This window comes from Biomphalaria glabrata, chromosome 2 (assembly GCF_947242115.1).
Source record: "Biomphalaria glabrata chromosome 2, xgBioGlab47.1, whole genome shotgun sequence".
Taxonomy (NCBI): Eukaryota; Metazoa; Mollusca; class Gastropoda; family Planorbidae; genus Biomphalaria; species Biomphalaria glabrata.
Genome location: NC_074712.1, coordinates 23,382,269 through 23,395,879, shown reverse-complemented (window position 1 = coordinate 23,395,879; position 13,611 = coordinate 23,382,269). Strand labels below are relative to the sequence as shown.

General features: G+C 44.1%; 1 protein-coding gene across 1 annotated transcript; it reads left to right on the top strand.

Moving 5' to 3' along the window:
- Positions 1 to 825: 825 nt before the first annotated feature.
- On the top strand, positions 826 to 6,158 carry LOC129924658 (dentin sialophosphoprotein-like). Its single transcript, XM_056021128.1, has 3 exons — positions 826 to 851; positions 2,877 to 3,473; positions 3,572 to 6,158. The coding sequence occupies exons 1-3, from the start codon at positions 826 to 828 to the stop codon at positions 6,156 to 6,158; spliced, it is 3,210 nt and encodes a 1,069-aa protein (XP_055877103.1).
- Positions 6,159 to 13,611: the final 7,453 nt, after the last annotated feature.

Genomic DNA, 13,611 nt, shown 5'->3' with positions numbered 1-13,611 from the left:
TTTGTGGAATGATAAGCCAGTGGTTCTATGTACAAAACTAAGCTAAAATATGTAATAAAAAATGCAGTATTTTCAACTACTACACTAGAGCATGACTGCATGAACGTTGTCTGAAAAAGGCACTATGGTTACAAAATGAATAGTACTCAAAGAAGTAATATTAAAATACATACACGTTTCATATATAATAAATACACATTTCATATATAATACACTCGATTGTATGTTCCATTGTGCTCTTGCGTCAGACAGTTCTTGTGAATGGAATACTTTGTTTGGTTGATGTTTCTTGATTTTGTCATGGATGATGTGAGCGTTGTGTAATTAGGAATGAATCGTCGGTAGAAATTGCATAGCCCTAGTATACTTCTGATTTGTTTCTTTGTCTTAGGTACTTGAATGTTTAATATTCTCTTGATAATTTCATCTTGAGGTTTTTAAAGAGTTGTAGCTGACTTTGTAGCCTAAAAATGTTTCTTTATTCCTGGCTAGTTCCATTTTGCTGGGTTTGATAGTAAGTGAAGCCTGTTGTTTAAGTTCGTGAAAGATTTCTTTAAAGTGCTTGTAAATGTTCTTCTTAAGATTTATGGAAGATCCATATATCGTCTATATATGAAACAGTGTTTTTTCTTTGACCGAATAGTCGAAGTATTGCTGTATTGAATGTACTACTTGCATTGACTTAACCAAATGGTATGTAGTTAAATTAGAAAAGTCCAATTGCAGCCGTGAAAGCATTATATATTTAACATATCATCGGAATTTCGGTAATATCCTCTTGAAAGATCTAATTTTGTAAAGTATTTAGCTTCTGCGAATTGTGTTATGCGATCTTCTGGACTCGGCATAGGGTAAGAATCTAGACGAGTTCAATGGTTGAGTCCTCTGGAGTCTACACACATTCTCGGTGGTGTGGAATGTTGCCATTTAACAAGTAGCCTACGATAGGTGCTGCCCAGGACGAATTTTAATTTTTGATTATTCCTTGTTAAAATAATTGTTTGATTTCTTAAGAATACCAAAGATGCCAATGCAAATAGCAATGTCAAAGGTGTCAATGTCAAAGGTGTCAAAACACACACACACAAGAGGGTGGTCCAGAAAATGTTTCAACTCTGACAATATAGTCAGTAGTTAGACGGACATCTATTTTAGTAACAGAACTAGTATAGAAAGCATTGAATCCTTAATTCCATTTATATATGGAGGCGCGGTGGCTGGGCGTTAAAGCGCTTGGTTTCCAAACCGGGGAACGGGGTTCGAATCCTTTCAAAGACTGGGATTTTTAATTTCGGGATATTCTGGCGCCTCTGGGTCCACCCAGCTCTAATGGGTACCTGACATTAGTTGGGGAATAGTAAAGTAAAATAGTAAAGGCGGTTGGTCGTTGTACTGGCCAAATGACACCCTCGTTAACCGTAGGCCACAGAAGAAACAGATGACCTTATATAAATATATATATTTGGTACAAATATTTTTTTTACTTCCATCAAATAGCCCAAAACCTAATGTGCCGACAAGAAGTTTTCAAAGATGGTCTGTTTAAAAAAACTAATGAAACTGCAGTTTTTGCATTGTAGTTATTGGTTATCTGAGCATCAATCAAATGAAAACGACAATTATTTACAATGGTTAAGAAATTAAGTGTTTTCATCTTTACCAAATCTATTCCGAAATCTACTAACTTCAAACGTCAGAACGGACTAATGTTTCTAGAGTCAAGTTATTGTCACAAAGAAGCGTGCAAAGCCATTTTGAATAACAAATTTGTTCATTCTTTCATGGCTTGAATATTAGCATCGCAAGGTCAAGGCGGCATGTCAATGATTGAAATTCCATACCATAAAAGGAGTGATTGAGAAATTCCACGCGCGCGAAAGAAGATTGGTTGGTTCCGAAAAGGCGGGACGACGGAGATGGTAAAAAGTATTTAAAGAGCTGCATGAGTAATTTGGTGATTCGAATAAAGACAGTAAATGTGTTTCATTAAATAGAACATAAATTGTATTGTACATTCAAAAAGTATATATATCACTAGATTCCTAGTTCAAGGATAATAGCTTTGTGTAGTTTATAGTTATAGCATTTCAGTTTTGAATTAACAGCTTAGATTTGTATCTCCGCATCACGCTATTGTTTAAGTGTTCAGTAATTTGTTGAAATGAGAGAACTCTACGAACATCAGAAACGCATTGTCAGAACAATACAATCTCATCGAAACATCAATCAAACATAGTGTAACATTAATCAATATTAATCAAAAAACCAATGTTGTTATCCCACACTCATAAATATCGTCTAACTTATAGTTACACTGTTTGCACGCTACCAACGTCTTGTTGGACACGAGGATGAATTAAGGAAGATCAAACTTGCACTACTGTCCAGAATGGGAATTATGTTTCAGTCTCGTTCTATCCTACCACTTGTTTTTTTTTTTTTGTTGTTTTTTTTTTAGTTTAACCTGCAATCATTCCACTAGGTAAAATCGTGTGTTGTAGACGCCAGGAGAATAAGTTTCTAGAAATTAAAAATGCATAGAAAAGGTTTGGAGGCTGGGGCTCCACCCGACCCACCCCCCTTTAAGCACCTCTCCGATCTCTTAATGACTAAGGCGACAGAGTACGTAGGCTAATTTTTTTAATGGTCTAACTGGGCGCCAGTAAAAAAAAAGTATAAAAGAAATTTAGGTATGATGTAAAACCATTTCTGGAAAGTCTTACTAAAAGACTTTAAAAAAAAAACACATTCAGTTGGTGTTAAGCCTATTTCTTATTTTTAATAATTCACATTTTAATGTATATAATAAACGAATGTAGGTAATAAACTCAGTGTGTTTTGTTCCACAAAAAGAAAACATTAACAAATGTTCTTAGTCGGACATTTGTAACGAGAACGTTGAGGGGGAGGGAGGGGGAAGCTCTGGGCTGTTCCTGGTGCCCCACTAACCCTATTGACGCCACTGAACCTGGTGCAACTAACCCTATTGACTCCACTGAACCTGGTGCCCCACTAACCCTATTGACTCCACTGAACCTGGTGCCACTAACCCTATTGATTCAAACCGAATCTGGCTCCACTAACCCTAGTGACTCCATTGAACCTGGTGCCACTAACCCTATTGACTCCACTGAACCTGGTGCCACTAACCCTATTGACTCCACTGAACCTGGCTCCACTAACCATAGTAACTCCACTGAACCTGGTGCAACTAACCCTATTGACTCCATTGAACCTGGTGCCACTAACCCTATTGACTCCACTGAACCTGGCTCCACTAACCATAGTGACTCCATTGAACCTGGTGCCACTAATCCTATTGACTCCACTGAACCTGGTGCAACTAACCCTATTAACTCCACTAAACCTGGCTCCACTAACCATAGTAACTCCACTGAACCTGGTGCCCCACTAACCCTATTGACTCCACTGAACCTGGCTCTACTAACCCTAGTGACTCCATTAAACCTGGTGCCACTAATCCTATTGACTCCACTGAACCTGGTGCCACTAAACCTATTGACTCCACTGAACCTGGCTCCACTAACCATAGTAACTCCACTGAATCTAGTGCAACTAACCCTATTGACTCCACTGAACCTGGTGCCACTAACCCTATTGACTCCACTGAACCTGGCTCCACTAACCATAGTAACTCCACTGAACCTGGTGCAACTAACCCTATTGACTCCACTGAACCTGGTGCAACTAACCCTATTGACTCCACTGAACCTGGTGCCACTAACCCTATTGACTCCACTGAACTTGGTGCCACTAACCCAAGTGACTCCACTGAACCTGGTGCAACTAACCCTATTGACTCCACTGAACCTGGTGCCACTAACCCTATTGACTCCACTGAACTTGGTGCCACTAACCCAAGTGACTCCACTGAACCTGGTGCCACTAACCCTATTGCCTCTACTGAACCTGGTACCACTAACGCTATTGACTCCACTGAACCTGGCTCCACTAACCATAGTAACTCCACTGAACCTGGTGCCACTAACCCTATTGACTCCACTGAACCTGGCTCCACTAACCATAGTAACTCCACTGAACCTGGCTCCACTAACCATAGTAACTCAACTGAACCTGGCTCCACTAACCATAGTAACTCCACTGAACCTGGCTCCACTAACCATAGTAACTCCACTGAACCTGGCTCCACTAACCATAGTAACTCCACTGAACCTGGCTCCACTAACCATAGTAACTCCACTGAACCTGGCTCCACTAACCATAGTAACTCCACTGAACCTGGCTCCACTAACCATAGTAACTCCACTGAACCTGATGCAACTAACCCTATTGACTCCACTGAACCTGATGCAACTAACCCTATTGACTCCACTGAACCTGGTGCAACTAACCCTATTGACTCCACTGAACCTGATGCAACTAACCCTATTGACTCCACTGAACCTGGTGCAACTAACCCTATTGACTCCACTGAACCTGATGCAACTAACCCTATTGACTCCACTGAACCTGGTGCAACTAACCCTATTGACTCCACTGAACCTGGCTCCACTAACCATAGTAACTCCACTGAACCTGGTGCAACTAACCCTATTGACTCCACTGAACCTGGCTCCACTAACCATAGTAACTCCACTGAACCTGGCTCCACTAACCATAGTAACTCAACTGAACCTGGCTCCACTAACCATAGTAACTCCACTGAACCTGGCTCCACTAACCATAGTAACTCCACTGAACCTGGCTCCACCAACCATAGTAACTCCACTGAACCTGGCTCCACTAACCATAGTAACTCCACTGAACCTGATGCAACTAACCCTATTGACTCCACTGAACCTGGTGCAACTAACCCTATTGACTCTACTGAACCTGGCTCCACTAACCATAGTAACTCCACTGAACCTGGTGCCACTAACCCTATTGACTCCACTGAACCTGGCTCCACTAACCATAGTAACTCCACTGAACCTGGCTCCACCAACCATAGTAACTCCACTGAACCTGGCTCCACTAACCATAGTAACTCCACTGAACCTGGCTCCACTAACCATAGTAACTCCACTGAACCTGGCTCCACTAACCATAGTAACTCCACTGAACCTGGCTCCACTAACCATAGTAACTCCACTGAACCTGATGCAACTAACCCTATTGACTCCACTGAACCTGATGCAACTAACCCTATTGACTCCACTGAACCTGGCTCCACTAACCATAGTAACTCCACTGAACCTGATGCAACTAACCCTAATGACTCCACTGAACCTGATGCAACTAACCCTATTGACTCCACTGAACCTGGCTCCACTAACCATAGTAACTCCACTGAACCTGGCTCCACTAACCATAGTAACTCCACTGAACCTGATGCAACTAACCCTATTGACTCCACTGAACCTGATGCAACTAACCCTATTGACTCCACTGAACCTGGCTCCACTAACCATAGTAACTCCACTGAACCTGATGCAACTAACCCTATTGACTCCACTGAACCTGATGCAACTAACCCTATTGACTCCACTGAACCTGGCTCCACTAACCATAGTAACTCCACTGAACCTGATGCAACTAACCCTAATGACTCCACTGAACCTGATGCAACTAACCCTATTGACTCCACTGAACCTGGCTCCACTAACCATAGTAACTCCACTGAACCTGGCTCCACTAACCATAGTAACTCCACTGAACCTGATGCAACTAACCCTATTGACTCCACTGAACCTGATGCAACTAACCCTATTGACTCCACTGAACCTGGCTCCACTAACCATAGTAACACCACTGAACTTGGTGCCACTAACCCAAGTGACTCCACTGAACCTGGTGCCACTAAACCTATTAACTCCACTGAAACTGATGCCACTAACCCTATTGACTCCAATGAAACTGATGCCACTAACCCTATTGACTCCACTGAACCTGGTGCCCCACTAACCGTAGTGACTCCACTGAACCTGGTGCCACCAACCCTAGTGAGTCCACTGAACCTGGTGCCACTAACTCTAATGACTCCACTGAACCTGGTGCAACTAACCCTATTGACTCCACTGAACCTGGTGCAACTAACCCTAGTGACTCCACTGAACCTGGTGCCACTAACTCTAATGACTCCACTGAACCTGGTGCCACTAACCCTAGTGACTCCACTGAACCTGGTGCCCCACTAAACCTAGTGACTCCACTGAGCCTGGTGCCACTAACCCTAGTGACTCGACTGAACCTGGTGCCACTAACCCTAGTGACTCCACTGAACCTGGTGCCACTAACCCTAGTGACTCCACTGAACCTGGTGCCACTAACCCTAGTGACGCCACTGATCTAATAACCACTTATCCTCTGAAACCATCTAGGCTACATAGTAAGAATTTATAAATAACACCCCCCCCCCTTTTTTTTGTGTCCCTGTTTGTGCGTGCACAGTGTTTAGAAATGAAACAAATAATTGTGTGCTACTGCCATGCTATTGAAACTGTAGTGTTCCCATACAGAGAAACTGTGTAACTGTGTCAAATGCCAGGCGGACAACACACAACACTTGTCTTGACAGCCGACTCCAAATGTTTTATGACCCACCGGATGGACAACTAAGTTAAAAATAGAAACTTTATGGAGATTTTTGCAACAGCTTATTAATTTCTGTAAGCCTCCCCCCGCCCCTCCAGCCCAACAAACGTTTCCTACCAACTCCAGTATAGCTCCCTTTTCAATTTTAAAAAAAATTAAAACCACTAATTAATCCAGAATACTGTTACAGCAAGTGCGTTTACATTCAATATACCTGTAGTTAAAGCAAATGAGACTACAGTCGATATTGTTAAAGCATGTCAGTTTATATTTAATTATTTCTTATGTTAAATTAAGACACTTTACATTCAATTGTTTTTTTATGTTAAATTAAGTAAGTTTACATTTAATTAATTGTTAAAGCATGTAAGTCTGCAATCTGCACTATATATTGTTAAAGCAAATCTGTTAATAATTCAATATTAATAAAGTCTGATTATGATGAAAACGTTGGTCTATTAGGTATAAGCTGTTTAGTAAGTGAAGGGAATAAATTCATATTTGCGGTTTGGAGAAAAACAACAAATTGGAGGTCCAGCAGGTGCTCACTGGCAGATTGTTATAAATCTGGCTAAATGCGTCTATTTTTATCACCAAACCCTCGCGTTCAGTACAACAGACACACAAGTAACCTTCAAACACGGTGATAAAAACTGGCGTGTCATACGACCAGACTGCACAGCACAGGACTGGATAGAAAGAAAGAATGAGACGGGCAGAAAGGGGAGGGCAGAAAACGGAGAATAAAACTACTTGAATCAAGGGGAGAAAACTTGGACAATTAGGAAAGCCAGCTCTTCGACTAGTTACAATGTACCAGAGTTTGGTCTACAAACAAGTATGTAGCCGCTAGGTTTCATTCTGGTCTACAAACAAGTATGTAGCCGCTAGGTTTCATTCTGGTCTACAAACAAGTATGTAGCCGCTAGGTTTAATTCTGGCCTACAAACAAGTATGTAGCCGCTAGGTTTCATTCTGGTCTACAAACAAGTATGTAGCCGCTAGGTTTCATTCTGGTCTACAAACAAGTATGTAGCCGCTAGGTTTAATTCTGGCCTACAAACAAGTATGTAGCCGCTAGGTTTAATTCTGGCCTACAGAAATATATTTTTACTCTACAGACATATGATCATATGATATACAACTCAAGTATGTAGCTTTGCAAATGTTATAGGCCCTGCTAGTATGTAGCTATGTAGTTTGGTCACAGTGCTTTGTTTTGTAAGAAGAAGAAAAAAAGATGCCGGTACTCAGTGATGGACTGCTTAACTTTTAACTAAAAATAAATTTATAATAAACGTTAAAATACAAGAAAATTAATAATTTTCCCCCCACATTGAAAAAGGTGCCGGTATATATATATATATATATAGGGCTATATGTACACACATATATGTATGTCAGTGTGTGTATGTTTGTCAGAAACATTTCTGAGTATTTCACACTATGGAAGTGATTACTAGACTTATTTGAATACGTTAAAAAAGTTCTACATCTTTTCCTGCCAAGGTGTATTTGCTTAAAAAATGTTGACATAAACCTATTTATTTTTTAAAACAAACAAAAAATACGCTTTCATAGTACTAGTCATCCCAGGCCTTCAATACATTGTGTGACTTGTCTCCATCCTTCTACAATGTATCGCTATGTTGAACTCATTCTTACTTTGTGTCCTCCCAGCTTGCTTTCAAACTACAGCGCGTGGAGCGGCTCTACGACACATTCAGAAATGTAGGAATCAGTCAATGGAGGGTGGGAGCGGCTCTACGACACATTCAGAAATCTTGGAATCAGTCAATGGAGGGTGGGAGCGGCTCTACGACACATTCAGAAATCTAGGAATCAGTCAATGGAGGGTGGGAGCGGCTCTACGACACATTCAGAAATCTTGGAATCAGTCAATGGAGGGTGGGAGCTGCTCTACGACACATTCAGAAATCTTGGAATCAGTCAATGGAGGGTGGTAGCGGCTCTACGACACATTCAGAAATCTAGGAATAAGTCAATGGAGGGTGGGAGCGGCTCTACGACACATTCAGAAATCTTGGAATCAGTCAATGGAGGGTGGGAGCTGCTCTACGACACATTCAGAAATCTTGGAATCAGTCAATGGAGGGTGGTAGCGGCTCTACGACACATTCAGAAATCTTGGAATCAGTCAATGGAGGGTGGGAGTGGCTCTACGACACATTCAGAAATCTAGGAATCAGTCAATGGAGGGTGGGAGCGGCTCTACGACACATTCAGAAATCTAGGAATCAGTCAATGGAGGGTGGGAGCGGCTCTACGACACATTCAGAAATGTAGGAATCATTAAATGGAGGGTGGTAGCGGCTCTACGACACATTCAGAAATCTTGGAATCAGTCAATGGAGGGTGGGAGCTGCTCTACGACACATTCAGAAATCTAGGAATCAGTCAATGGAGGGTGGGAGCGGCTCTACGACACATTCAGAAATCTAGGAATCAGTCAATGGAGGGTGGGAGCGGCTCTACGACACATTCAGAAATCTTGGAATCAGTCAATGGAGGGTGGGAGCGGCTCTACGACACATTCAGAAATCTAGGAATCAGTCGATGGAGGGTGGGAGCGGCGCTACGACACATTCAGAAATCTTGGAATCAGTCAATGGAGGGTGGTAGCGGCTCTACGACACATTCAGAAATCTAGGAATCAGTCAATGGAGGGTGGGAGCGGCTCTACGACACATTCAGAAATCTAGGAATCAGTCAATGGAGGGTGGTAGCTGCTCTACGACACATTCAGAAATCTAGGAATCAGTCAATGGAGGGTGGTAGCTGCTCTACGACACATTCAGAAATCTAGGAATCAGTCAATGGAGGGTGGGAGCTGCTCTACGACACATTCAGAAATCTAGGAATCAGTCAATGGAGGGTGGGAGCTGCTCTACGACACATTCAGAAATCTTGGAATCAGTCAATGGAGGGTGGGAGCTGCTCTACGACACATTCAGAAATCTTGGAATCAGTCAATGGAGGGTGGGAGCTGCTCTACGACACATTCAGAAATCTTGGAATCAGTCAATGGAGGGTGGGAGCTGCTCTACGACACATTCAGAAATCTTGGAATCAGTCAATGGAGGGTGGGAGCTGCTCTACGACACATTCAGAAATCTTGGAATCAGTCAATGGAGGGTGGGAGCTGCTCTACGACACATTCAGAAATCTTGGAATCAGTCAATGGAGGGTGGGAGCTGCTCTACGACACATTCAGAAATCTAGGAATCAGTCAATGGAGGGTGGGAGCAGCTCTACGACACATTCAGAAATCTAGGAATCAGTCAATGGAGGGTGGGAGTGGCTCTACGACACATTCAGAAATCTTGGAATCAGTCAATGGAGGGTGGTAGCTGCTCTACGACACATTCAGAAATCTAGGAATCAGTCAATGGAGGGTGGGAGCTGCTCTACGACACATTCAGAAATCTTGGAATCAGTCAATGGAGGGTGGGAGCTGCTCTACGACACATTCAGAAATCTAGGAATCAGTCAATGGAGGGTGGGAGCTGCTCTACGACACATTCAGAAATCTTGGAATCAGTCAATGGAGGGTGGGAGCGGCTCTACGACACATTCAGAAATCTTGGAATCAGTCAATGGAGGGTGGTAGCGGCTCTACGACACATTCAGAAATCTTGGAATCAGTCAATGGAGGGTGGGAGCGGCTCTACGACACATTCAGAAATCTTGGAATCAGTCAATGGAGGGTGGTAGCGGCTCTACGACACATTCAGAAATCTAGGAATCAGTCAATGGAGGGTGGGAGTGGCTCTACGACACATTCAGAAATCTTGGAATCAGTCAATGGAGGGTGGTAGCGGCTCTACGACACATTCAGAAATCTTGGAATCAGTCAATGGAGGGTGGTAGCGGCTCTACGACACATTCAGAAATCTTGGAATCAGTCAATGGAGGGTGGTAGCGGCTCTACGACACATTCAGAAATCTAGGAATCAGTCAATGGAGGGTGGGAGCGGCACTACGACACATTCAGAAATCTTGGAATCAGTCAATGGAGGGTGGGAGCTGCTCTACGACACATTCAGAAATCTTGGAATCAGTCAATGGAGGGTGGGAGCGGCTCTACGACACATTCAGAAATCTTGGAATCAGTCAATGGAGGGTGGTAGCGGCTCTACGACACATTCAGAAATCTTGGAATCAGTCAATGGAGGGTGGTAGCGGCTCTACGACACATTCAGAAATCTAGGAATCAGTCAATGGAGGGTGGGAGCGGCTCTACGACACATTCAGAAATCTTGGAATCAGTCAATGGAGGGTGGGAGCGGCTCTACGACACATTCAGAAATCTTGGAATCAGTCAATGGAGGGTGGGAGCGGCTCTACGACACATTCAGAAATCTAGTAATCAGTCGATGGAGGGTGGTAGCGGCTCTACGACACATTCAGAAATCTTGGAATCAGTCAATGGAGGGTGGGAGCGGCTCTACGACACATTCAGAAATCTTGGAATCAGTCAATGGAGGGTGGGAGCGGCTCTACGACACATTCAGAAATCTAGGAATCAGTCAATGGAGGGTGGGAGCGGCTCTACGACACATTCAGAAATCTTGGAATCAGTCAATGGAGGGTGGGAGCGGCTCTACGACACATTCAGAAATCTTGGAATCAGTCAATGGAGGGTGGGAGCGGCTCTACGACACATTCAGAAATCTTGGAATCAGTCAATGGAGGGTGGGAGCGGCTCTACGACACATTCAGAAATCTTGGAATCAGTCAATGGAGGGTGGGAGCTGCTCTACGACACATTCAGAAATCTTGGAATCAGTCAATGGAGGGTGGGAGCGGCTCTACGACACATTCAGAAATCTTGGAATCAGTCAATGGAGGGTGGTAGCGGCTCTACGACACATTCAGAAATCTTGGAATCAGTCAATGGAGGGTGGGAGCGGCTCTACGACACATTCAGAAATCTTGGAATCAGTCAATGGAGGGTGGGAGCGGCTCTACGACACATTCAGAAATCTTGGAATCAGTCAATGGAGGGTGGGAGCGGCTCTACGACACATTCAGAAATCTTGGAATCAGTCAATGGAGGGTAGGAGCGGCTCTACGACACATTCAGAAATCTTGGAATCAGTCAATGGAGGGTGGGAGCGGCTCTACGACACATTCAGAAATCTTGGAATCAGTCAATGTAGGGTGGGAGCGGCTCTACGACACATTCAGAAATCTAGGAATCAGTCAATGGAGGGTGGTAGCGGCTCTACGACACATTCAGAAATCTAGGAATCAGTCAATGGAGGGTGGTAGCGGCTCTACGACACATTCAGAAATCTTGGAATCAGTCAATGGAGGGTGGGAGCGGCTCTACGACACATTCAGAAATCTAGGAATCAGTCAATGGAGGGTGGTAGCGGCTCTACGACACATTCAGAAATCTAGGAATCAGTCAATGGAGGGTGGTAGCGGCACTACGACACATTCAGAAATCTTGGAATCAGTCAATGGAGGGTGGGAGCGGCTCTACGACACATTCAGAAATCTTGGAATCAGTCAATGGAGGGTGGGAGCTGCTCTACGACACATTCAGAAATCTTGGAATCAGTCAATGGAGGGTGGGAGCGGCTCTACGACACATTCAGAAATCTAGGAATCAGTCAATGGAGGGTGGGAGCGGGTCTACGACACATTCAGAAATCTTGGAATCAGACAATGGAGGGTGGGAGCGGCTCTACGACACATTCAGAAATCTTGGAATCAGTCAATGGAGGGTGGGAGCGGCTCTACGACACATTCAGAAATCTTGGAATCAGTCAATGGAGGGTGGTAGCGGCTCTACGACACATTCAGAAATCTTGGAATCAGTCAATGGAGGGTGGGAGCGGCTCTACGACACATTCAGAAATCTTGGAATCAGTCAATGGAGGGTGGGAGCTGCTCTACGACACATTCAGAAATCTTGGAATCAGTCAATGGAGGGTGGTAGCGGCTCTACGACACATTCAGAAATCTAGGAATCAGTCAATGGAGGGTGGGAGCGGCACTACGACACATTCAGAAATCTTGGAATCAGTCAATGGAGGGTGGGAGCGGCTCTACGACACATTCAGAAATCTTGGAATCAGTCAATGGAGGGTGGTAGCGGCTCTACGACACATTCAGAAATCTTGGAATCAGTCAATGGAGGGTGGTAGCGGCTCTACGACACATTCAGAAATCTTGGAATCAGTCAATGGAGGGTGGGAGCGGCTCTACGACACATTCAGAAATCTAGGAATCAGTCGATGGAGGGTGGTAGCGGTTCTACGACACATTCAGAAATCTTGGAATCAGTCTATGGAGGGTGGTAGCGGCTCTACGATACATTCAGAAATCTAGGAATCAGTCAATGGAGGGTGGTAGCGGCTCTACGACACATTCAGAAATCTAGGAATCAGTCGATGGAGGGTGGGAGCTGCTCTACGACACATTCAGAAATCTAGGAATCAGTCAATGGAGGGTGGGAGCGGCTCTACGACACATTCAGAAATCTTGGAATCAGTCAATGGAGGGTGGGAGCGTCTCTACGACACATTCAGAAATCTTGGAATCAGTCAATGGAGGGTGGGAGCGGCTCTACGACACATTCAGAAATCTTGGAATCAGTCAATGGAGGGTGAGAGCGGCTCTACGACACATTCAGAAATCTTGGAATCAGTCAATGGAGGATGGGAGCGGCTCTACGACACATTCAGAAATCTTGGAATCAGTCAATGGAGGGTGGGAGCTGCTCTACGACACATTCAGAAATCTTGGAATCAGTCAATGGAGGGTGGGAGCGGCTCTACGACACATTCAGAAATCTTGGAATCAGTCGATGGAGGATGGGAGCGGATCCACGACACATGCAGAAATCTTGGAATCAGTCAATGGAGGGTGGGAGCGGCTCTACGACACATTCAGAAATCTTGGAATCAGTCGATGGAGGGTGGGAGCGGCTCTACGACACATTCAGAAATCTAGGAATCAGTCAATGGAGGGTGGGAGCGGCTCTACGACACATTCAGAAATCTTGGAATCAGTCGATGGAGG

What these genes read in the sequence shown, in the direction of transcription:
- LOC129924658 (XM_056021128.1), top strand. Translation starts at nt 826, where the DNA reads ATGCGATCTTCTGGACTCGGCATAGG. An exon ending in TCTTCTGGACTCGGCATAGG is followed by an intron (nt 852 to 2,876) that starts GTAAGAATCTAG and finishes AAATGTTCTTAG; the next exon opens with TCGGACATTTGTAACGAGAA. An exon ending in GTGACTCCATTAAACCTGGT is followed by an intron (nt 3,474 to 3,571) that starts GCCACTAATCCT and finishes CACTGAATCTAG; the next exon opens with TGCAACTAACCCTATTGACT.